A 23,004-nucleotide genomic window follows, 5' to 3' on the forward strand; every position below is an offset into this window, starting at 1 on the left:
TTTTTTCCTTATTTGACACGTTTAGTTTTAGTGTCTCATCAACAGAGTTCTCTCTGAGAGCAGGATTTGGATTTAAATGACTTGGGATGCCAATTTGATTTGTACAATCAAATCCCCCTAGTTTAAGGACCATTGACCTGACTCCAGTGTGACCATCAATGTATCATTCATCCGAGAGAGCAGAAAGGGTCTTCTCTTCTGTAATGTCAAGTAAAGGGTTGCTTGTTTGCTCCTGCAGTTTTGCTCATGACACCTTCTGGTCACTTGTAGAGTTAGGATATTACTTTGATCCAAAGTAAACTGCTAATATTTCATTTCTAATATAATATCTGGTTGAATGCTTATGAAAAAGCTAGTATATACATTTCGATGGCCTCCAAAGGCAAAGTGTATTAAGAGAATTCATCATTTTTATAGGAGTGTAAAAAATATTTTATTTTAATCTCCCTGAAAAAAGTATATAAATATATACAAATGCAAGCCTTTAATACAGTAGAACCCTTGGAAGTGCAGGCATCTGCCCTTGCTGATCTCACTGCAGCAGTGTCTGAAATGTGTTATTGTAGGGCTGACATGAACCATTTTGCCACAGCCCTGTTGTTAGGGAATAGTGCAGAACTGTATTGCCCTGAGGAAATCATTGCAACCTATGATTTAGTTTCCTCTATGCAGGCAGCCAGACAGGTGTGTGTGTTGTAGGGCAAGAAGTGAGAGGTAAATATGTGAATGATATCAATGGCCTTGTGAATGTAGCAGATAATATTTTTATTCTAGTGTATGGTTTAAGTTTGCAGATGCAGATACTCTGATGACAGAGCTGTGAAAAACTCCCCATTTTCAAATTTCCAGAATTTACCTGTTAGTTCTCCATGACCTCTAATCACAGTAGCCAGATTTTTGTGAATCATTTGTGTGAATCACTCTCCACTCACTGGTTTGGTTTTATTTAAAAATGAACATCATGCTTTCTTTAACTTAATAGAAACCACATTCTTTTTATTAGAGACTTTAACGTTTAGATTTTCTCCAGTTATTTTTTCAAGTATTCTCATTTACTTTGATACAGTATAAGCATATCATTATCTCTTGGACTGTAGTTCACTTTGTTCTCTATGTCTGTATTTTTTAGGACCCTTGAAACCAGAAATTACCATAACTTACATTGCCGTTTCAGCTATATTCTTTAACAGTGGACTCTCCTTAAAAACTGAGGTACTGTAAATTCTCATTGCTTCATTCTTGTTGTGCTTTAAAAAGTTTTGTGCTCCTTTTGATCAGGTTTGAATGCAATTGGAATATTGAATGACTATATTGGTGGTGGTGGTGGTGCTGGGGGGATGGCTAACAAGAGGAGATAAATTTTAGACATTTGTGGAATAACTCTCCTTGATTTCAGAAAGCTCTTCACAAAGTAATGAAGATGATGAGAAGGAGAGTGTGAATAAATTTCACACATCCATGGGGCGAGGTGCCATTTGATTTTGCAGGGCTTTAGCTAAATGGAAGTGATGAGCAAACTTTTGAGACTGGATTTACACCCTGGATGTGTCCCAAACCTAAATTAGGGGTGAGATCCAGGAGTGCACTAGTACCTGCCTTCTGCCAACCCTTCTGCACTTTGGCTTCCCTACTTGTTATCTGAGAAAGAGGCCAGAAAACCTTTGAGTCCTAGGGGAGAAATTAGTAGGGCAGCAGGTAGAGAGGGACTACCGTACCTCTCTAGGACATGAAGAGAAGGTGTGAGCTCTCTATGTCTCATCTCAGCTGCTGGTGTGCTGTCCAGGTAAAACTGTTTAGGCTGGTCACTACTGGATTGATGAAAGCTGGTGGTTTTAAGTTTCCTCATTGTGTCGGGTCAGGACAGCAGCCAAAAGGGTTCAGCACAAAAGGGTTCCTCTGCAGGTGCAATACCAATATACAGATACAAAGTCTTGGCAGTCTTTTCCTATAGGATTTAGTTGTGGACAGGAGGATTTGAAGTACCTGTGCTCTGCTGCATATCACAGGCACGGAGATTTGTTTAAAATTTTGTATCACACGCTTTTTCAAAGAGAAAGCATCTGTGACTCAGAAGAGACAAAGGGGAGAACCTCTTAGTGCTGTATAAAGGAGGCATGGAGAAAGGAAATGATGGCTATATGCCAAGAAGAGAAGGAGCAGCCAGAGCTGAAGTGAAGCACTGCATGTCTCTGCTGGTCTAGTTTTTTGATTCCTTTTATGCTGTTGGCTGTGCTAACAGGTGATGTTACTCATATGTTGCATGATACTAATGCCTAAAAGGATCATCACAATATTGTCCAGTTATCTCCTGGTGAAATGGGATTTGGATGAACAGTATGCATTCAACGAAGATGTTTCTATACCTGTATTGTGGTGTCTGAATTGATGGCTGCCCTCTCCTCCACTCTCTGCTGGCAGTTCTGGCACTAGGACCTCTAGTTCTGCCGTGACACAGTGTAAGTGAAGTGAGTAACTTGAGTCAATTCTGCAGCAGTTATTTAGAGCCTTGTGGTCCTATGGGGATGCAGGAAGAACCACGTTATCTATTTGCCTGGGATGGTAATTAATCCTAAAGGAAATAGGCTGTGGAGAGGGACTTTCTTCCACAGAGAAGAGGACCTGAAATACAAACTTGAGTAGAATTAATGAGTGGAGTTTTCTACTTTCAGGTTTAGGAATCTTTGCATGCAAAAAAAAAAAAGAGTAAAATTCCTTTCCCTTTCACTAGTTTGTGTCCTTGAAACTTTATATTTGTAAAGCAGCTGTGAGAGAAATCATTAGCATTATCAAAGTTCTGATTCGATTCTCAATGCTAGTGTACCTCTAAATTTTTCCAGTTAAGAGGACTGACTGACAATTTCCTGGGCAGTATGTCGTGTCCTGCTTTGACCTTGCATAACTCTTTTTCATCTGCGGTACTAAAAGCAATATATTGATGTAAATTAAGCTTTTACAGGAGTGGATGTTTGTGTCCAGGTCCAGATCTCAGATTGTTTTTGGAGCAGCAGTTTGGGCTGGTGCTGTATATCCAGCTTTTTGTTTCAGGAAAAAGTTAAACCTTTCCTCAGTTTCTGCCATGGGGGTAGAAGATAAAGAGAAAGAAAACCGCTTCACTCATTGTACCTTGTGCTGTTATTTCCTAAAGTGTATGTTAAAAACAGTCCTTAAATGTGTTAGCAGGCCAAGTCATAATTTTATTAAAATACTTTGGGGCACGTTTTAATTGTTTAAGGTGCAAACCTGTGTGTGACACAAAAGTTGGTATTATTAGTCAGTTAATGTATTTTTTTACTGGATGGCAAATTAAATAGTTTCTGCTTTTGTCTTTATTTGTTCTTGATCTGTGTGCTGGCTGTTCTGCTTTGGATAATGTATTAGTTAGATGGAAACTAGTGTTTGATATGCTTTATGAAAGGATAAAAAGTTGTAGAAGTGTGAACAGAGGCCTTTGATAAATCTGACGAAATTAGAAATAACTGATGGTCTTTTAAGGTTACACTTCTGGTTTTATCTGCTGTGAAAGCATGTGCTCAAAAAGTTTGCTAATGTGTTCAGAAAGTGTTTTACAAAATAATTGCCAACATTCAAGGAGAGCCTGTCTGTGCACGGCCTTGTTACATTTTCAGAACTAGAGGTGACTGAGGTCCTCTTACACTTGTAGAAATAGTCTGTGTCTAGGAATGACAAGAACATTTGATTCCACCTTAATATAAGGCTATTTCAGTTTTAGGGACTGGATAGCTTGCTCTTTTAAAGCAAATACCTCCCATAGGGCCCCAGAAATTAAGACACCTACTTGAGTTATCCATTTCAATGAGGAATTTGGCAAGCCACTGAAAACACTGTTTGCTCTGTGTGGGTATTTTCTCAGAGGAGTCCAGCTATGACCATCCCTAAGCGTGGCTGGAGGGCAGTAGAGACCCACAATGACCAGTGAGGGGCTAGGATAAACTCCCCGAAGGTTCTGAAATACTGGCAAAGACAAGGTAACCTGTTCTGTCTGGTGTGCAGAAACAAAGTCAAAGTAGCAGCTTCCAGTAATGTTTTTGAGACTTCTGCTTTTTTGACAGCCCTCGTGGATTGAAGGCTGTTTGCCTCAGCATTTGTTCTGTGATCATACAGTCTAAGGTATACTATTATAAATAACTATATCCTAAAAGGCAATCACTAGAGACATTTTCCAGCCTGGTAATTTAGATCTGCAGGGACCTGTTTCACTAATAAAGCGTTCCTTCATGCAGTAGGTTGGTTGGGTTGTATCACCTTCCTTACTTCCTGGAAGTTCTAACGAGGCTTTCCCAAGTTTTTGTTTTGGATTTTGCTTTTGGAAGTATCATGGAATAGTCTTAAAACCATCTGTTTTTAAGGCATTTTCCAGTTGTAGAAATATGAAATTAAAAGGGCACTTCTCTGTACGTGTGATGGTGCCTGGACTGGGGGGTGCCTTCATAGGTACCCCCATCCCACTACAAAATCCAGGACTGGAGGCAACTTGGCAGCTTTGCTGGAAGAAGTCACTTGCTTTGTTTTTTTTTTTCCCAATTGTGTTATTTACTTCTAAAATGGTCACTTTTATACAGGTATTTCCAGTTGTCTTTTCTTCCTGCACAGAATGTGTTTATACCTGTAGATGTTTCATTTTTACTTTCTTATTGAGATAAAATGAAACAGTACAACAGTGAAGCTATTCAGAACACATTGTGACAAGTTGTGTGTGAAGGCCTATTTTTTCGTGCAGATTGATACTACCTGCTTAAAAAAATGTTGTTTTGTTCAGTTAACCCAGCACTGAATGTAACAATACTTTCTAAGTAAAGTTTGATCAAGATATACATTTCAATTCCATGTTTTGTATGACTTCAAGAATAGGATATGCATGGATGTGTATTTTCTCTTCCCCCCCGTCCCCCATCCAAATTTGGGACTTAATTTTATTATGAAAAGTAAACTAACAAGGACACAGTGCTGAATTGTTCGTACATCCAGATGTATAGTTAACATCAGTGGGTATTTGGATGGTCAAAAATGCAGTATTTTATTGTGTTTCATGAAAGTTAACTGTTTTGAAGCTGAGACAGGGTGGCGTTTAAAGATTGGCTGCTGCCTTACTGTATATGAAACTACACTTTTTAAAACATACATATTTATGTATTTAATGCATCTGGAGTGTCAGATAGCTGGAGAATCCTAGCAAATTAGGTTTTGAATGAAAGTGCCATCAGTTCTTTTGCATTCTTTACTTGAAAAGAGTGCGAGTTACTTTGAGAGAGAGGAAAAGGAATTTTTATTCTCAGTCCATGAGAGTTGAAATGAGCTGAAATGTGCAAGGCTCTTTCCTTGTACTTAAAAACCTCTGTGGAGTGCTCTTACACTGTTGAAATTAAATTTTTCTTCGTTGTTTTCTGGGTCTCCAGTGGTGTTTTGTACTTTATTTCTCTGAAATTTATGGCTTAGCAGTCGTTAGCTTGTTATTTTCTTGGCGTTCTTTCTTTGCTATTCTTCATCAGCCTGATTTTTTTCTATAAATTTCCTATCTGTTGATACAGTAAATAATCAAAATCTACTACAAATTACTTTGCTTTTTATGTTTTTTATTCTTTCCTAAAAAACCCCACCACAAGTGAATGCTTGGTAATGTAAACATCTTTTGTCTTTTTTATTGTTGATTTGGTTTTTTCTTTTTATAGCATAAATGAGAATCACAGTTTGTGGCCCTATTTAGACTAGAAAAACATGAAATCATGTGTGTACTACAAGTTTTCATGCCTCTTGATATCAACAGTCAGTAAAGTAAACAGCTGCCAGTGTAGTTAACACAGGTTTTGAAGCAGTGACAAAGTGCTAAGGCTGCCTGCTGAAAAGCTGCTGTTATGAGAGCTACACTATTATTGAAGTGGTGGACAATTCTTTTGGAAAAATGCCCAGGAGCAGACAGAGCTTTTATGTTGTCTGGATGTACTTCATTATTAAAGAGGAAGATCAGATGATCCCTAAAGGTGCCTTTTTGACATGCACTCTCTTTGTATTATAAAGATGATCCTAGTTTTAAAAGCACAAACGTGGTCTTGCTTCAGCTGTTATGACTGCAACTTCCTCTCTTCTTTTCTTTTGCAGGAGCTGACAAGTGCTTTGATGCATGTGAAACTACACCTTTTTGTCCAGATTTTTACACTTGTGTTCTTCCCAACAGCAATATGGGTCTTTCTTCAGCTATTATCAATCACACCCATAAATGAATGGCTTTTAAAAGGGTATGTTTAAGCATAATGGAGCGAAATATATTTGTAGCTGTCGTCTTAAGGGGCTGCTTATCCTGCAGTGGGTGTTTTGTTGTATTGTAAACAGATTTTCCTGGTCCATTTTATGCCTCAGCACTTTGCTGTCTAAAACAAAGTATGTGCACAAGAATATCCTTTCAGGAACTTGGTCTCATTTTTGGAAAGTCTGGTCAGTTAGTCTCATTTGTAGGGAACTTGCAACAAGTTGGCTTTCTCTTTCACGAAACACAGCTGGAGTGATGGGTCTTGAGGATGATGGGAAGGGAAGAAAAGGAAGGGTGAAGGAAAAACAGAAGTCAGTAAATAGGTATTGTGTATGCCACATACTGGTCTTCTGTTTTTTAAATAGTCTGTATTGAGCATTTCTTGCACGGCTCCGATATCTGCTCCTAGTGAAGATATGGGGGGGAAAAAAAGGGTAAAGTTTTTGTGGGAGAAGAACTTTGAGATGAGCAGGAACTAAGTTAGTTACTATGAAAACAGTGAATTTTAAATCCTATGTATGCTCTGCCAGTGTGTGCTTCCAAAACTGCATTGATGCTGTGCTAGTGATACATTTTATGCAAAATCAAAAAAATAAAAAGTTTTTTGGTCGTTGTGGTTTTTTTTGTTTTTTTGTTTTTTTTTTTTTTTTTTTTTTTTTTTTTTTTTTTTTTTTTTTTTTTTTTTTTTTTTTTTTTTTTTTTTTTTTTTTTTTTTTTTTTTTTTTTTTTTTTTTTTTTTTTTTTTTTTTTTTTTTTTTTTTTTTTTTTTTTTTTTTTTTTTTTTTTTTTTTTAGAATGGAAGGTCAATACTTAGCGCCATTCAGCTATACTTGAATGTAGGAATCAATTCTTTTAGAAAACTACCCATTGTTTCTTACTGCTTAGTGAAACATTGCTTGGGGAGTTCCTCATCTTAAAAGTTTAATGAAAAAGCTGCTCATGTTTGTTTTTACAAGGCCTAAACCTGAAAGAGCGTTTTGTTTTGTTTTATGTGGCTTCTCCAGGTGTTCCAGCAAGTCTGAAGTGGTCCCAGTGATAGAAGGTGAAATTGAGATGACATTTAAAAACTGACACTGTTTTGCTTAACAGTGTTGGTAAATCAAGGAAATAACATGATTGCTATACAATGTTCCTTTTCATTTAGCTATTCCCCATAAAGGGTCTTCTTTAAAGTAAAACAATTGTGAAGTGTTTTCTCAGCTAGAACAGAGACATGATTTTCCACAGTTGCTAAAATTCCTTCCTAATCCATGGGAGTTTCAGTTGCTGAAATGCAAGGTGAAAGAGGTTTTTGTGGGGTTTTTGGTTCCTTGAAGTAATTCTTAACCCTTCTTTCTGATGACTCTTATGCCGCTTTCATTCTTAATATTTAAGGGACACGTTACATGAACAAATAGCACTGTATGTATACACACCTGTGAAACTGTGTGTAGAACTAGACACAGTATGTGTTTTTGTAAAAAAACCAAACAAATATCTTCTGTGTTTATCCCCCTAAATGTAGAGCCAAAACCAGCCTCATTTTTCGTGTCTCTGTCTCACCAGTGAGCTGGAATACTTCTGCATGTTTCAAGCTGCCTTTCAAGCACTTGTTCTTTGAGTACTATTTCTGATTGAGCTATGTTTTATAGCTTAGTGCATTAACTCTGTTGTATTGAGGCTTCATGCTAAGAATAGTCAGATTGAGGAGTTTAGTGAAAATAGCTTGGTGGGATTTCTTAAATGTTTTGAAGAGTAGTTTCTTGATAAATATTACTGTTCCGGACATGTTCAGAGCAGCAGGCACTGCAAAGGGAGCCTGATGGGAGCTGTACCTTCAGTGTGATGCTAGTGCAGAAGATACAGAGCTCTGTCCTAACTAGATTTGAGGAACTGCCTGTGCTGAGGCTACTCTGTGTAACCAAAAGCTCATCGTAATACCCCACATTTGTAGTTTTTATTCCCTTAGAAACACTGATGAAAACAGGGAGGGAACAAGACAGGTTTTGGCAAAGTTATCACACGTTCAGCATAGCTTGTAGTGGAAGTTGGTTGATAGGCCTCACAAAGGCCTGGAAAAATAGGCATATGCTCCCAAGGACGTGGAGCACCCTTTGGCAGGGTGGCTCCCCTGGGGACTGGAGTTCTGCACTACTCTCTACACAATGTTATGCCTGAAAGCACAGCCCGTAGTACCTTTCCCATCTTGCTTCAGAATACATGGTAGATTCTTCCATCCTCTGTGATGGTCTGTTTTGCCCTGTTATTTGAGAGGCAGATTCAGATGGTACCACTTTTTCATCTGTGTTTCTACAGCTCAGGGTTTTTTTTCCTCCCCTCTCTCTGTATGGGATGATATTAGGAGGTTTGTTGCTTTGTAATTGTTTTGAAATATATAAATTTGAGGAGAAACTGTCATCATGCAAAGAATCTTATAAGTTAATTTTTTTGTTAGCTGACTAGTTTTTTTTCATTGACAACATCCTTTTGAAAAGGAGCATGAAGCAGTTATTAATGTTTGCACCTCTGCCACTTTTAGCATATAGCACTTGCAGCACAGGTGGTAAGGCATGAGGTGCAAAGACTTAGAAATCTAAGTCTTAGATCTTTTCACTGTAAGATATGGCTTTGAAGCTTCCATATCTATGATGTTTGACTTCAGACCCTACTGCTCAGTTGTGTGTACTGTTATCAGCAGAACAACAAGTGTTTGGACCCCCGATTTTAGTACTTATATCATGGCCTGAACCAGTGGAATGTTGCAGTTGCTTGGTTTTTATCTGTAGTAATCTGTAGTTGGCCATTAGAGGAATCTGTTTGTGTATTGGTAGTATTGTGTGCAGTTGATGCAAAGCAAGAAAAAATTTGCATGTTTGAAAGTATTTCCATTTAGTGTGTATTAATATTAATAGATTAATATTTTTATCTGAAGAATATTTAAACCATTGCTTGATACTGATTTTTATTTTTAATTCCCAAAGCATTATTTTAAATTTGAGAGGGTTAACAGAGACTGTATTATTAAATCTTTCCCTTGTAGTGTGGAAAATTCCTGCCAGCTGAGATGAATGCCCTTGCATACATTTTGTACCTCTCTGGATAACTTTGAACTTAATCCACCCCTTACTAGCGCAGGTGAGAAGTTCAAGGAGCTGACTGCCACACAGAAGAGAGATAACTATCACAACGAGTGTAGGAGATGGATGTCAGAGTCGTGTTTGTCTGCTGTATATTTTCATACATATTTCCAACTTTTTCCACACCATTTCTTTTTCCTGTATTCCTGTATTTCTTTTCTTTTCAATATGAGCTTATTCTGCTAAGTGCTGGCAACTCTCTGCTGCCATAGCTTATTTCACTGTAAATTGAAGGTACTATATACTTCCAAGGTGCTTGGCACTTTGTGATTGGATTTATATAATGTTTACATTGGTTGCCTCTTTCCTTTTCCACAGTGTCTGTAGCTGACAAATGGAATATCGTCATTGTCACTTACTTGTTTCTTCTCCTTAAGCTTTTTGTATATTTGCAGAGTATCAATTGCACTATAATATGCTCCCCGTTGCCTGGATTTAATACTTCTGTTTGCTACAGCTTTTTGACACTGTGTTTCTCGGGAATGGAGTGACATGGTTACAAGTGCAAAGTAGTTCACAACCATTCACTGTTCTGAACTGAAATACCATCTCAAGCTCCAATACTTGAAACCATATGTGGGTTCCATGCTCTTGGGGCTTTTGCAAACTGTCGTGTTCCATGCTTTACTCTTCCTTCTAAGTCGAAACAGTTTTTCTTCAGAAGCCCTATTTTACATTGCCCCCCAAATTAATTGCAATCTATTGTGGGATGTTCTTGTTTCTAAATACACATACAGCTAATTTTTGAAAAGAGTTTTTGTGGGCTGTCTTTGAAAATAAAGGAAAGTTCACCACTCTTTTTCTTTATAAAAGCATTTGCTATATACCTCAATAACTTTGCTACACAGACAATGCAAAAAAATGGCAGTAGTATATCTTAGATTTCTAAAGTGCAGGAGAAAGGTGGTGATGTTTTGATGGCAGTCAGGTGATTTTTATCAAGAAGTGATTTTTATCAAGTGCATAAAATTAAGCATTTGATGGCCTTTTAATGTTCTGGTATAGAGAGCCTAATCGTGATTTTTTTTAAAGGGGTTGATAAAAAAAAAAGTGTAGAGAGAACCTTAAATAGCAAGCCTGTTATCTGGCTCTCCTACTTCACAGTAAATGTTTTTATCACTGAACAGCTTTTCAAGAAAATAGGAGTTTACATCCTTATTTCTCTTTTTTTTTTTCCCAAATAGCTAGAGGTATCTCAAAACACACTACCAACTTTACTACATCAGAACAAGAATGCAGTTGTCTATGGTAGATGTATAGAGACCTTTGTGAATGGTAGATACAGTACTTAGATGGGGAAATGGAGTCACAGAGACGTTAAGCATTTGTGTTTTTCAAATGGAGACATGACTCTTCACTGCTAGTTGGTAAGAGAAAATCCTCTGTAGACGTCCTGCCAGCTAGTGCAGGGCTCAACTGGCTGCAAACTGTTTGCATTGTGCTTGTGATAAGACTTTCTATTCAGCTATTTGATATTTTAAGGTTTTATGTTGCTTAGTGTTTGTGCCACATAAGGAATATAACATTTTTTTTGTTGTTTTCAGCTTGCAGACGGTAGGCTGCATGCCACCTCCTGTGTCTTCTGCTGTAATTTTAACCAAAGCTGTTGGTGGAAATGAGGTGAGTTTTCATTTTGTCTTTGAATGCTTTTTTTAAAAAGAAGTTTGAACAATCATGTATTTCTGATGGGCTCATGTGGCAAAGCAGAGTCTGCAATGTGATGCTGTTGTGGTTTGTAAAAAATCCTAGAATTAAAGCTTGGTTATTGTGTTAGTGTCAAACCAGGGAAATACTGATGTTATCTTCTGGCACTGGTCACAGTGATAGCAGCTCAGTTTTCTGAGATGATAGAAAGGTTTCTGATAGAAATTAGTGTTAGGAGATTTCTGCTTGTTGCTGCATTGTAATTTCCTAACTATAGAATGTTCCTGTACTGTGTACTGGTTATCTCATAGACCATTTGTGTTGAAGATCTACCCTTGCAGAGATTGTTTGGATGGTATTAAGAGACTCTCTAGTAGGATTTCAAGCTCAGAGCTACAAGTGTAGCAAGTGAGATGGAGATACAAACGTTGATTTAAATCTTCTATTTTTATTTGAGACTGCATGAAATGAAATTTCAGGGAATGTGGAGTTCTCAGACAGTGAAGCAATGCAAAGTTCTCAACAGGTAGGAAATGTTGGAATTGAAGTTGGTGGTGTAACCTCAGTTTGGTCATGTTAAATTTCTGCCTTAAAATGGTATGTGCTGATGTAATTTCAGACTTTCTTTATCCACAAAGCACTTGCTATTTTCAGGAAAGACAGGTACATGGCATTTAGGAAATTATTCCAGCTGTGCTAATAAATGAGGTTGTTTCCTTTAGATCTGCTTCCTCATAACTGCTGAAGGTGGATGAGATCTAGTAGGTGAGGAAGAGAGAGAGAGAATTAACACTGAGATTGGGTTTTGAAGCCAGGGCTGTTGGGATGCCATTCTGAAGGATTAAAGAAAAATCTTAATTCAGCTATAGAACTCCTGTGTGAGGTTGAGTGAGTCACTTCAACCACGTGTTTTAAATATGGCCATTAGTTGTGAACTTCTCATTTTCTGAGTTGAGACTCTTGGGACCGATTAATGTCAGCTTTGAAAACACATGAAATAGATTGAAGTTGTACTTTGTACTGACAAAGTGCTGTTTAATTGCTCTATCCTCTGAAGAGAGACCCAAAGTATTTCAAGTCAACCATCTCTAATTACGGGCAGTCCTGATGCACATCACTGTCTCCCAGTTTGCTACCTTGAAACAAGGAACATAAAATTGTCTGATAGAGGTGCTGTGGTGTAGTGATCAATAGAGAAATGAGAACGTTTCTAGTTACGATGCTAGATGTAGATGCTGTAAATTGTACAAAGATGCCATGTAGTGAACAGTGAGGATTAAGTGAAGTATGGAGTGAGTGCTCATTCAGTGTTAGCACTGTCTGTACTATGCTTAGAACAGGGAAAAGTTCCTCTGGAAAAAAACTACAGTGTGATTGGTTAGTTGGAAACAATATAATACAACATTTCTGTGCAGGAGAGAGAGAGGTACTCTAGTTTCTTGCCCAGTAGAAAGCACTTTTTTATGGTAGTGTTCTGGGGTGGTGAGGCTGTGTGTATTTTATACCTGTGGCAAAATGGATGCTTTCTATTAGAGGAGGCTTGAATAAGTAATTTTATAAATCACTGACAAGGGAAGCTTGAACCTCAGATTCTTCTGTGCCACACTGGTGTTGGAGGAATGTAAAAATTGGATACCTTGTAGTGACTTTTACAGATAGCTGCTGACAGCAGAGAGACAGAGCAAATCAAGAATCGAGTCTTGGGAATTTGGAGTTCTCAGTCAGGCTCTAAGAAGGTACAGAAAATACAAACACACTGACTGTAGACAAACTGTGTGGCAAACTTACTGCCAGATTTGATCAAGTTTCCAATGGAAGTGTGTTTTTGAAATTTGATGCTTCTCTGTCATTCAGGCTAATTTTTCTTCTGAAGAACAGCATCCCTCATGGTAGGGGAGAAAACTATCTTGCATGTCTTCTTACCAAACTTCACATAAGCTGTTATGGATGTATTTCTCTTTCTGACATGAGTAGAACAATGCATTTTTTCCCATTTTAATTTGAATCCATTCTGGTATACAAAGAATTTAAACCTGAAAATATAAATGATCATACTGTGAGAGCATTTGTTCATAATAACGTTTCTTAAACTTCTTTTGCCTCGTCAAGTGTGTGTCCCTTACCTAGAGAAATTCATTTGTCTGAGGGTGTATCTACACTGCATAATGTAATATGAAGATAAATGAGCTTGCTCAGAAGTACTACAGTGAGGAAGCTCCACATGAACTAATTAGTCTGAGAAGTGTCCTGCTGCTGTAGAGTACAGGCACACCCTCCATAAGTGCTCTGAAGACCTCTTTGGTTGCCTTACGACATAACATATAAGAGCTGTAGCAGTTGACTGTGTTATGACAGTACAGAGCCTTTCAGGTTTTCTTTGCCGAAGTAGAAGTGACTGTTGAATGTCAGTTTGGACTTGGGTTATTCTCAGTGAAATGTCAGGCACTGTGTCGTGGTGGAAGTGGTACATCTGGGACTGAGGAAGCACGGACTCTAGTTCTAGCTCTGTTGTTAACCTTTTGGGTAAAACGGAGTGAGGTATCCTGCGTCTGGGGTCAGCTGTGATGGAGAATGGCAACTCTGTGAACTGTTTGAAGATCAGTGCTGAAAAACCTTATGTAAGATCTGTATTTTATTGATCTGGGACAAGGTGATTAAGTATTTGGTCAAATGCTTAGAAAGAGAATCTATATCATTAGAAACTGCTTGTGTGGTTGACCTTGCTGTATATTAATTGGAAAATTTGGTTGTGAGATAATAAAAGGGAGACATTTTTATTATCCTTTACAAGGATCTGTTTTTTTAATTGATACATGCCCAAAGACACAAAATAAATGTCCTGCTTTTGTTGGCTAAGGAAGATGTGGTTACCAAATCTGATACTAAGAATTCCACAATTCTAAGATTAAACCGTGTTCATCATTGAAAAAGGTAATGTTCTGGGATGGTAACTACAAACCCAAGTAAGCAAAAAATCTATTGTCAGTGTTTAATAGCAACCATGCAATTTTCTGCTGTTTTTTTATCCCTGATGATATATCAAAAAAGTGTGCCTAAACTTTAAGTTCTCTTGATCTGTGTGTAAGAATACATTGGCTGAACAGTCGCTCGAGAGTGCAAATGTAAAATTATCCAAATGAAAAAAATATTTCTTCCTATACACCATTTCATCACCAGCCTCTGATCTATACCACTTTGAAATTTCTGGTTTTAGTAGCTATTAGCTGTGCCTTTGAAACTCTACCATGTTACCCTTTTGTATTATTTTGCAGTGTGCCTGGTAGATGAGCAAGTCAGGAATAGTTCTGATGGTTGGGCCATTCCAGAGGAAATCATTATCAAAATCCCCTTGTCATTAATAAGGGAAGACAATCAAGTCAGTTAGCACCTTTGTTTCCTGTGTCTATGGCATTATGGTGGGAAGAAACATTATATTTAGAAGCCAAAAGACTTCCAAGTCTTTTGGTGTTTGAGGGTGAAAATTAACATCTTCCCGTTGCTCTGATACGGGAGTGGTTTGGTGGGTTGTTTTAGGGTAGTTGGAAAGAGCCTTCTTCACAATTCATAGGGATTATAGGGGAAAAAAGATCTCTCTAGCTTTATAAGGAAGAAATTAAAAGATCTAATTCAGACTATCCAGGAGTTAGTATCATTCTATCCAGAGAAGCATTGGCAAATGAGAAATGTGAGCAGTGGGGAAGAAATCTCTTGTGCACTCTGGAAATCTTGGATTTTGGAGGAGAGGAAGATGATTTATGGCTATTCTGCCTGTTATTTTGGTGGAAGTAGCTATTCTTGATGTGTTGAGCAGAAATACAACTTGTCTAATAGGGCTTAAAATTGACTCCGTGACCCGTTCATAGGTTTCTTGAAGTCCTCTCCCCGGTCTGATGTGTGGTTTGTTCTCTCAGCTGTCTTTCAACTCTTCTTTCTTTTCTGTTTCTCCTTCTTCACCCTGATTTTCCATCATTCCTCTTGTGATCTCTTCCTATATGTTACTTTAATTAACCCTGCAAGCAGTTTTCTAAACCAACCTATTCCTATCCCTTTTCACAAATAAGGTAATATATAATGGCCAGTCTTCGCGAACGAAGAACCGGGGAAGGTCTTTACACCTTCCAGCCCGCACATTGGATTTTTTAGGTGAGACACAGTGTGTGCGGAACTGAGCCCACCCTTTAATCCTGAGGTTCATCTGCCGGGGCCAAGCACGCTTGGACGGTGGCAGCGAGGTCCTCAGGACGTAGATGGATTGCCTTACAGGGCTAACGAGCTCCATCTGCCCGGGGAGGGGCCCTGACCGGGATACACTTAGGTCATTAGCACAGCCAGTTTCAAGAACTGAATTCAGTTTGATGCATATGAAGCCCTATATGGACAAAAAACATGGATATGTTGACTGGCAAAAAATGAGGAGGTTTTTTAATTTGTGGATATTTTCTCAATTACTTAGTTGTTTCTGTTAGTCAGTCTCTTGATTTGTGAAAAGGACAGTCCATGAAGTTAAAAAAATTGGAATGGAAAAAAGAGGCCTTACATTTGCTCTTTGCTCTTGTTGAACTGTGAAGGGTCAGGATTTTAATGACATAGCATCTGACAGCACAGAAGGCTTTGTTGTGTCATTTTCTTTCAACAAGGCTTGTAGTTTTTCAGTGAAATTATTAAAAAATGTATTTAAAAGTCTGCAAGACAGAGGAATAAATATGTCATCATTTCAAAATGCTGTAAAGACAAACCTATTAAAAACTCAGAGATACTCAGACAGAAGTGCTGTAGAGATGCCAGATATTACTACAAAGTATTCAGACAGCAAATGTCATACCCTACTTAAGAATCAAAGTAATGAAGAAAAGAGATTGAAAATTAGATCTATAAGTCTATTATCAGTTTGGGAGAAAAAGCAATTTGTGATGACTTTTATGGCAGCTTAATGACATACTTTTGAAAAGTGTAACATAACAGACAAGAGCTGTGATGGAATTGTGCAGATATATCGTGGCACACAGTTCATTTTGTTGATGAATACTTTGGCTATTTTGCTATCTCATACACAACAAAACTGTTGAGGGTGGTTTTTTTTGTTGTTCAGTTCAGCAATAGCTTGTACAAAACCTCTTAATCAACATGCTGTTCTATTTTTTTGCAACTTTCATGTGGCTCTGCTATGCCTTTTTTAAAACCAGGTGTTGCATATGCAGTGCAAGATTTTGAAATATAAAATAGGCTACAATGAAGAGAGCTGGAAAGATGTTTTTGAAATAAGATATAAAGAAAGAGTTCTAGTATTTATTTTTAAATTTGTTTTTTGAGGCAGATGTAGAAGATAAAACTGATCATAAATACACAAGGTCCACAGCTGTAGCCTTTCTGGAAAAGAATCAAGGGAGAGCAGCAACATTTTCCCAACAAATTATATACAATAGTTTTAGCTGGTATTTTAAAATACATAGCATATGAGAAATGAGGACTGGAAAATTCCTCTCTTTGTGAGTAGTGTGTTTTTTTAAGTAAAGATAAAAAAAGTGAACCCTAACGCTACTGTAAAGTCACAGGAAAGATATTGATTTCTCTAAAAATATCCAAAGTTCTTTGAACTGTGTATACATGTACATTAACCTTTTAGAAAACAAAATAAAATGAATAAAAAGAAGTACAAGCTCTAATGGTTTGTGATTCATACACTGATGCACCAGTGTACCATGAGTGTTTACCCTTGGAAGGTAACACATGAACATTATGAAACAAAATAGTCTAAGATCTTCAAATAAACTTTGTGTGTCATGATGTTTAGTTGTCTTCTTTAATACAGTTTTTCTTCTCTAAGTGTGTCAGTAGTGTTGTCTAAAACTTGATTTCCAGACTGCACTTAAAATATTCATATAGGTAGGTTTTGTTTAGGAAGGGGTAAGTCATTTAGTTCTACTGTATTTTAAGTGTGATACTGTAAAAGGAAAAAAAAATGATAACGATTTTTTTTCTTTCCTAAGTAATAAATTTGGTCTGCCCACGTAGATTAAATAATTCTAAATTAAAATATAACTAATTCTACCATTAGATACTACACCGAAGTCTCTGGGAAATGTGTGGGTGTCGGACGACAAATTTAGGCAAGACGTCTGTACTTCACATGTACAAATATAAAGAATTAACTGTGTCAGCATAAGCCTAGTATGTACATAGAAACTGTTGTGCTAATAAGTTCACCTGCTCTATTCTACTGTTGCAGTCTAATTTTTTATGTATCCGAAGAGTTTACTTTTCTTTTGTTGTTACTGTGCTTTGAGCATATGGTTTTTATTGAACTATTTATTGATACTTAGGGTTTTTTTCCTTCCCTCAGTGGTGAGTGCATTTTATATCCATAGGAGTAGCCCAAATTATTACTTAAAATGTGAATTTCATCACTCTAATGTGTTCCAGTCATGCAACTCCATTAGATATCTCTGCAGTTGCTTCTCAAATCTTCTGTAACCCAAAGCAATTGTGACTCTTACGGATTTTTTCCTTCTCATGCTGATCTCTTTTCATTTATCACTAGTAGTTCTAATACAGATTCACTAGCAAACCTGTTCAGAGTGGAGGGGATTTTCAAAGGCATTCAACTCTGCTCTTAATTCAGTGGCAGCAAATTCAGGCAAACAACGAGGCTTCTGAAATCCCCAGTCAAGAACTTCACCTCCAAACCCTTCCCTTAGTTTGTGAGAAGTTTCAGATTCTCCCAACACCTTTAAAAAGCAGCTGACTTACTAACGTAAGGTGTCACTGGTTGAGTTAGGCTTATGATAAGATTTGATTTTGTCCCTGGTTGCCATTACCTCTAATTCAGGGTCTTTCATATGGCTCATATGGTGTCTAATGGAAAAAGCCCCTCTCCTGTGCTCCTGGGAGTGTAAGAGATGAGGGAAGTGCAAGAAAATATATTAAATCGCTTAGAGTACCTGAAGTTGTGCCGTTAAGATGTATGACACAGAACTTGCAGCCTTGTGCATGTTCAGCATTCTCGACCTGGGATGCTTGTAGCAGTTCTGCTGTAATCTAGAGAGTTATAAAATTGCCTCTTTAAATTGCACTGAACTACTTGGGCTGTGGCTGGAAACTGCCGGGAATCATCATAGGCTTGTGTTTCTACAGCTGTGTTTGCGCAAATGTCCTAGATCTGACTTTGTACGAAGAGTGTTTTCAGGAGGCTTTGCTGTTGCTATTTTGCGGTGCTTGGCTGGGAATATCAGTTTTTTGTCTGCTATGGCACGTTCACTGACCCTGAAAGCTGTTTGTGGCATAAAGAAGCCAGAACAGAAGAAGAGTCTTGCTCTCACGCTTGACAAAAGTGGCCTTTTCAAACAAGGTGGTTTTGTATTTGTCTTGGTCTGCAGGTTAATTCAGTGTGAGAATATATTGTGCAAGAGCTTCCTTTATTTAGCAGGGAGTGCTGTATGAAATGCACTGCCTATGCAAAACAAGCATTTTTAACAGTTTGACCAAATCAGTAATAATTATGTTAAAGTATTTGCAGAAAGTGAGGTCTAGTGCCCTAAAATCCAGGCTCTGCGTTCTTTGCTGTTTAATTTTATGGCTATTTGAGAAATGGCAAATATTTTGCTAGCAAGGCAAGTGTTACCCAGTCTCCCTACCTCAGCATTTGAAAACAAGGGCTGTCTTTTGGAGAGCAGTGAAGACTGGCAATATTATCCAAAAAAGTTACAGGTGGTTGTTTTTTTTTTTTTTTTTTTTTTTTTTTTTTTTTTTTTTTTTTTTTTTTTTTTTTTTTTTTTTTTTTTTTTTTTTTTTCCAGTGGAGTGTTTCATGCAGCCATAATTCCCTTGAGCTTCTGCGCGGTGCCAGCATTTGCTGTCTGAGGGTGGTTGTCTGATGAAAACCTTTTCTTCAGCAGAGCAGTGCAGGTGTTTGCTGGCAGTAGAACCCAGAGACACACTGGGTTCTACTGTCCCTCATCTGTTGGCTTACAAAGCAAACGCTAATCTAATGTTAATTTTAATAGGATTGTTGATAGTGCAGAACAGAAACTGTTCAGCCTCCTCTGTTGCATATAGGTAGTTAATAAAGTGTGTACTTTATTGTTTTACTATGAACAATAGAGATGGTTCCTTTGACATCTGTTCACCTGAATCTTCAGACCCAGATCCTCTTGGATGAAGGGATACCACTGCATATGGTTTAGCATGGCTGTTGGTGGCCTCCGCATTGTGACTGGGAATAAAAACATATCTAAAAGCTAGTATGCAGCAGTATTGATTGTCAGAAATGGAATTAATTCAGTATTTCTTTCTTAAAAGAACATTTGGAGTGATAATGTGTGGAGTATTGGTAACATTTTGAAATCTGAAAATACCTTTTACATATGACAATTTGCAGCTCACTGCAGATAAATCAAAATTAAACTATTTCAAATCTGTTGAGAAAGCAAAAATCCCTTTAGAAATATTTTTAGTGGATTTAGTCATGGAGAGCATTGCTGTTCTGCAGGTTCTGGCTTGTAAAGACATAATGTTATATTGTTTCTCTGTTCTTAATTTTGTCCTTTTTGTGTTAATATCAAAGCTTCAGGGTATTTCACTTGGGAATTTTTTTTTTTTCTTCTATCCAAGCACTTTTTTAGCTGTCATGAATATTTTTGCTTAGTGGATAATAAGATTATATAGGAAAGAAAGCCATGAGGCTTGCAAATTGAATGTTTCCATAATTTCTTTAGCTATCTTTTTGGGTGTGCAGTATTAAGTCCTGATTTGTGGAAATCTAAGCTATAGAACATGAAGCAGGATTTTCAGTTAAAATTGCTATTATCTTTGAATTATATTTCCTTGTCACGGAAATTAAATTTCTTTTATTATCCTTTTTTTCATCACTGTGATTATGAAAGAATGTTGTGAACTTTTTGATCTTCTAAATTGCGTGTCAAATTATTCAATATGTGTTAAGAGCAAGTGTCTTAGATTCTATGAGGAAAACCTCATCTGTGTGAAGAGACAGAAAAAATTCCTGTATTACTTCATATACAACTAAATAAATCCAAATCTGTTTAAAATGTTTTTGTAGGAGAAGACAGAGTATTTTAGAAGTGCTTCCAGTTTGTGCTTTTGTGTTAAACTGAGTTTTTTGTCATTTGTTAGTTGGAGCATTTGGAAAAAAAATTGTGGGGAGTAGTAGCAAATTTTCTTTGATTTGAAAGCATTATTTAGGCTTCAGTTTCTGGAAAATATGGGCCCCGTGATGGAGCCTGAAAACTGCAAAGCTGCTGATAAACTGTTTTTGGGCATGTTGACATAAAGCCACGTTTCCTGAGAAGCCTTTTCCAGACATGCAGTCCCCACACCGGTGTGCTTTCCTGCCCACCTAAGATTTTTGTGTGTGTCCCTTTGCGCGTATGCCCTTGTCTGTCTGAAATCCAGTGCTTTGCTGCCACTGCTACATTAATAGGGAGGCAAAACAACAGCACTTGGAGTACCTGTGGCAGAGATACTCTCGTACTCACAAGGGAAGCCCCTATGAGAAGATGATAGTGTTTAGGAAATTTTGAGGGGCAGGAGACTAGTAAAAGAGTGTGTTCACTTGACTGTAGGTGCCCTGAAAGCACAACAGCTGCTGATTATTCATCTGTTCATGGGGGAGAATAGGTTTTGCCATGAAGTATAACTTTTCCAACCCATTCAACACCTCGTCATCAATACAAGCTGCGTTTCCAGACTGTTTTCTTCTGTGGCATTTCAGGTCCCCTCGCCACCCTCAGCCTGACCTCACAAGGTCTGTGCTGTCTGCCACCAAATGCTGCCCTAGGGAATCCTGCCCTGCCCCAGGCCCTCGTACACATCCGCAGGGAGTTAGCACCAGCTGCCTGGCTGCTCTGTGAGACACTGGGAGCCAGAGGCAAAGTGGGAACTGGTTGGAGCCATGGCTGCGCCTGCTGGTGTGTTACCACTCACTGATGTGAACTCACCTAACGCTGTGAGGCAGTAACTGTGTGCTTTTTGACTAGGGCTGCAAGACAGTGCTTGAATTTAAGGTAAATAATGTTTATGAAGGAATTTTCCTCAAAATTCAGGGGAACAAAAAAACTTGCCTTATGTTGAGGGGGATACAGTAGTTCTGACTTAATCTATTTGTTTTTAATACTAAAGAGATGTTTAGTAAGAACCACGTGGGCAGACAAAGTGTGTTGCTTCTCAGCAAAGAAGTCAGCAGCCGTACAGTAACTAGTCTCATGCAGCACTTATGGTAATCACGTGGTGCATAAATTAACCAGAATATTACTGTGCTTAACTTGAATTGTGTTTGAGCTGGTAAGTCAGGAGCAACAGTGTATTTCCTGAATTAGTTTGCCAATTTACCTGTATTGCTTCCATGAAATTTTGAAACTCTGTTCTAGCAGGTGTTGTGGATTATTGCAACAAGACTCACAAAATGTTGAATACCTAGTCTGTGGATGACTTTGCTTAGTTAGTTAGGCCTTTTTATTGTTATATTTTGTAATTATCTAAATTTTGTTTGTGAATACTGTTGCAAAATGTTTGTAATGTATGTGGGGATGTATACTTTGATACTTACTGGGTAAGCGTTTCAGCTCCAACTGCATATCCAAAACCTTTTAAAAGGAAATCTCAATGAGCCCCATGGGGCAAAGTAAATTATTACATGTGGTGAACTCTTAAGTCATAGACCAAGGTCATGGCAGTGAGAGTGTATTTCAAAAAGGTTTTATCTGTGCTTGGAAAGCAAATGAAATCTCTCATCATTAACTTTAGAATTATAGTTATAAGAGGATTTTCACTAGAGGTGAAAGATCAAGTTCATGGCGGACATAATGGAGTCTGAAAAGTTATTTCTGAGACATAATACTAGGACATGAAACATTCACTGAGGTTTTCACATTATTGATGGAGAGTTTACAGCCTCTAATCCGGATACTGAAGATCAGAATGGTTCTAATAATTGCTATCCATTGTGGCTTTATTTCAACCTTTTTAGATGGAGGGAAGAAAACAGCTCCTTTATTTTTTTCTTGTTCCTTTTGATAATATTGTAAAGAATTCTGGAAAAATTTCCTAGCTTTTCAGCTGTGTCAGTCTCTCATAGTGCACAGGTTACCTTCCTTAGATAAAAACAATAATCCTTCAATGGGAAGATTATTGAATAAACCTGGGTGATCTTAATGAATCCATCAAAGCACGTGTGCATGCAGTGATATGATCTCTGTCCTTATTTGCTGATAGTTCACCTAAACCAGAAATAACAAATGTGGAAGGGAAACAGGGCAGAGAAGCGTAAGTAAAACTAGGGTTTTTAGCGACCCAGATTTTTATCCTGTCAGTGGAAATGGATATTCATTTGTCTGTTTATTCAGAAGACTTCTGTATTTTGCTAGACTTTGCATATGTATGTGCCTGGATTTTGGTGGTACCAACGAGCAGTAGGAACCTGCTCAAGAGTAGAGAGTTTGAACTCCGTGCCTGCGTCTTGGGAATGGTTTTGCAAATATCCCTACCAACAACAGCACTCACTTGCTCACAAACTTAACAGTGCTCAATCTATTTGCTTGTAGAAGTGTTGAAATTTGCCAGCTCTGTGCTGCATTTAAAAGTAGAGTATTGAACAGTCATCACCAAAAATGAATCCCTTTGTATTTGTACTTTCACAGTCATGAAGGTTATTACTTTTACAGCTCTTGCAGTTTTATTTAGAGGAGTCTGCTTAGTCCTGTTTTTGTGCCATTTCACTCCTGGGTTAAAATTTGAAGTTTTGGTCTTTTATTTTCTTAAATCCTTCCATCTGCTTTAAGAAGGCACTTTTGGCAAGTGATATTTTGATTTCTTTGAAAATATAAAAAATATATACCATTCTACAGTAAGAAGATTTTATAACTGGAACTACAATAAGTCAGCCCTAAGAGTGGCTATCAGGTTGTATTCTACTTAAGCAAAGTACTTTGTTTAAAAAATGAATATGTTTTTAGGGAATCCTTTCATATAT

General features: G+C 37.6%; 1 protein-coding gene across 5 annotated transcripts in view; it reads left to right on the plus strand.

The window, feature by feature from the left end:
* The window catches only part of SLC10A7 (solute carrier family 10 member 7), a 149,219-nt gene that overhangs the window by 3,080 nt on the left and 123,135 nt on the right, over nt 1-23,004 (plus strand). For 3 of the 5 annotated variants that reach the window (XM_027890643.1, XM_027890644.1, XM_027890645.1), the window contains 3 exons: nt 1,130-1,212; nt 6,115-6,251; nt 10,923-10,998. In XM_027890643.1, the coding sequence (XP_027746444.1) occupies nt 1,130-1,212; nt 6,115-6,251; nt 10,923-10,998 (296 nt within the window). The remainder of the gene's footprint in view (nt 1-1,129; nt 1,213-6,114; nt 6,252-10,922; nt 10,999-23,004) is intronic. The other 2 variants (XR_003571976.1, XR_003571977.1) reach the window with 1 other exon arrangement.

The sequence above is a fragment of the Empidonax traillii genome, unplaced genomic scaffold (assembly GCF_003031625.1).
Source record: "Empidonax traillii isolate 1590-97213 ecotype Southwest subspecies unplaced genomic scaffold, ASM303162v1 scaffold293:size840699, whole genome shotgun sequence".
Classification (NCBI taxonomy): domain Eukaryota; kingdom Metazoa; phylum Chordata; class Aves; order Passeriformes; family Tyrannidae; genus Empidonax; species Empidonax traillii.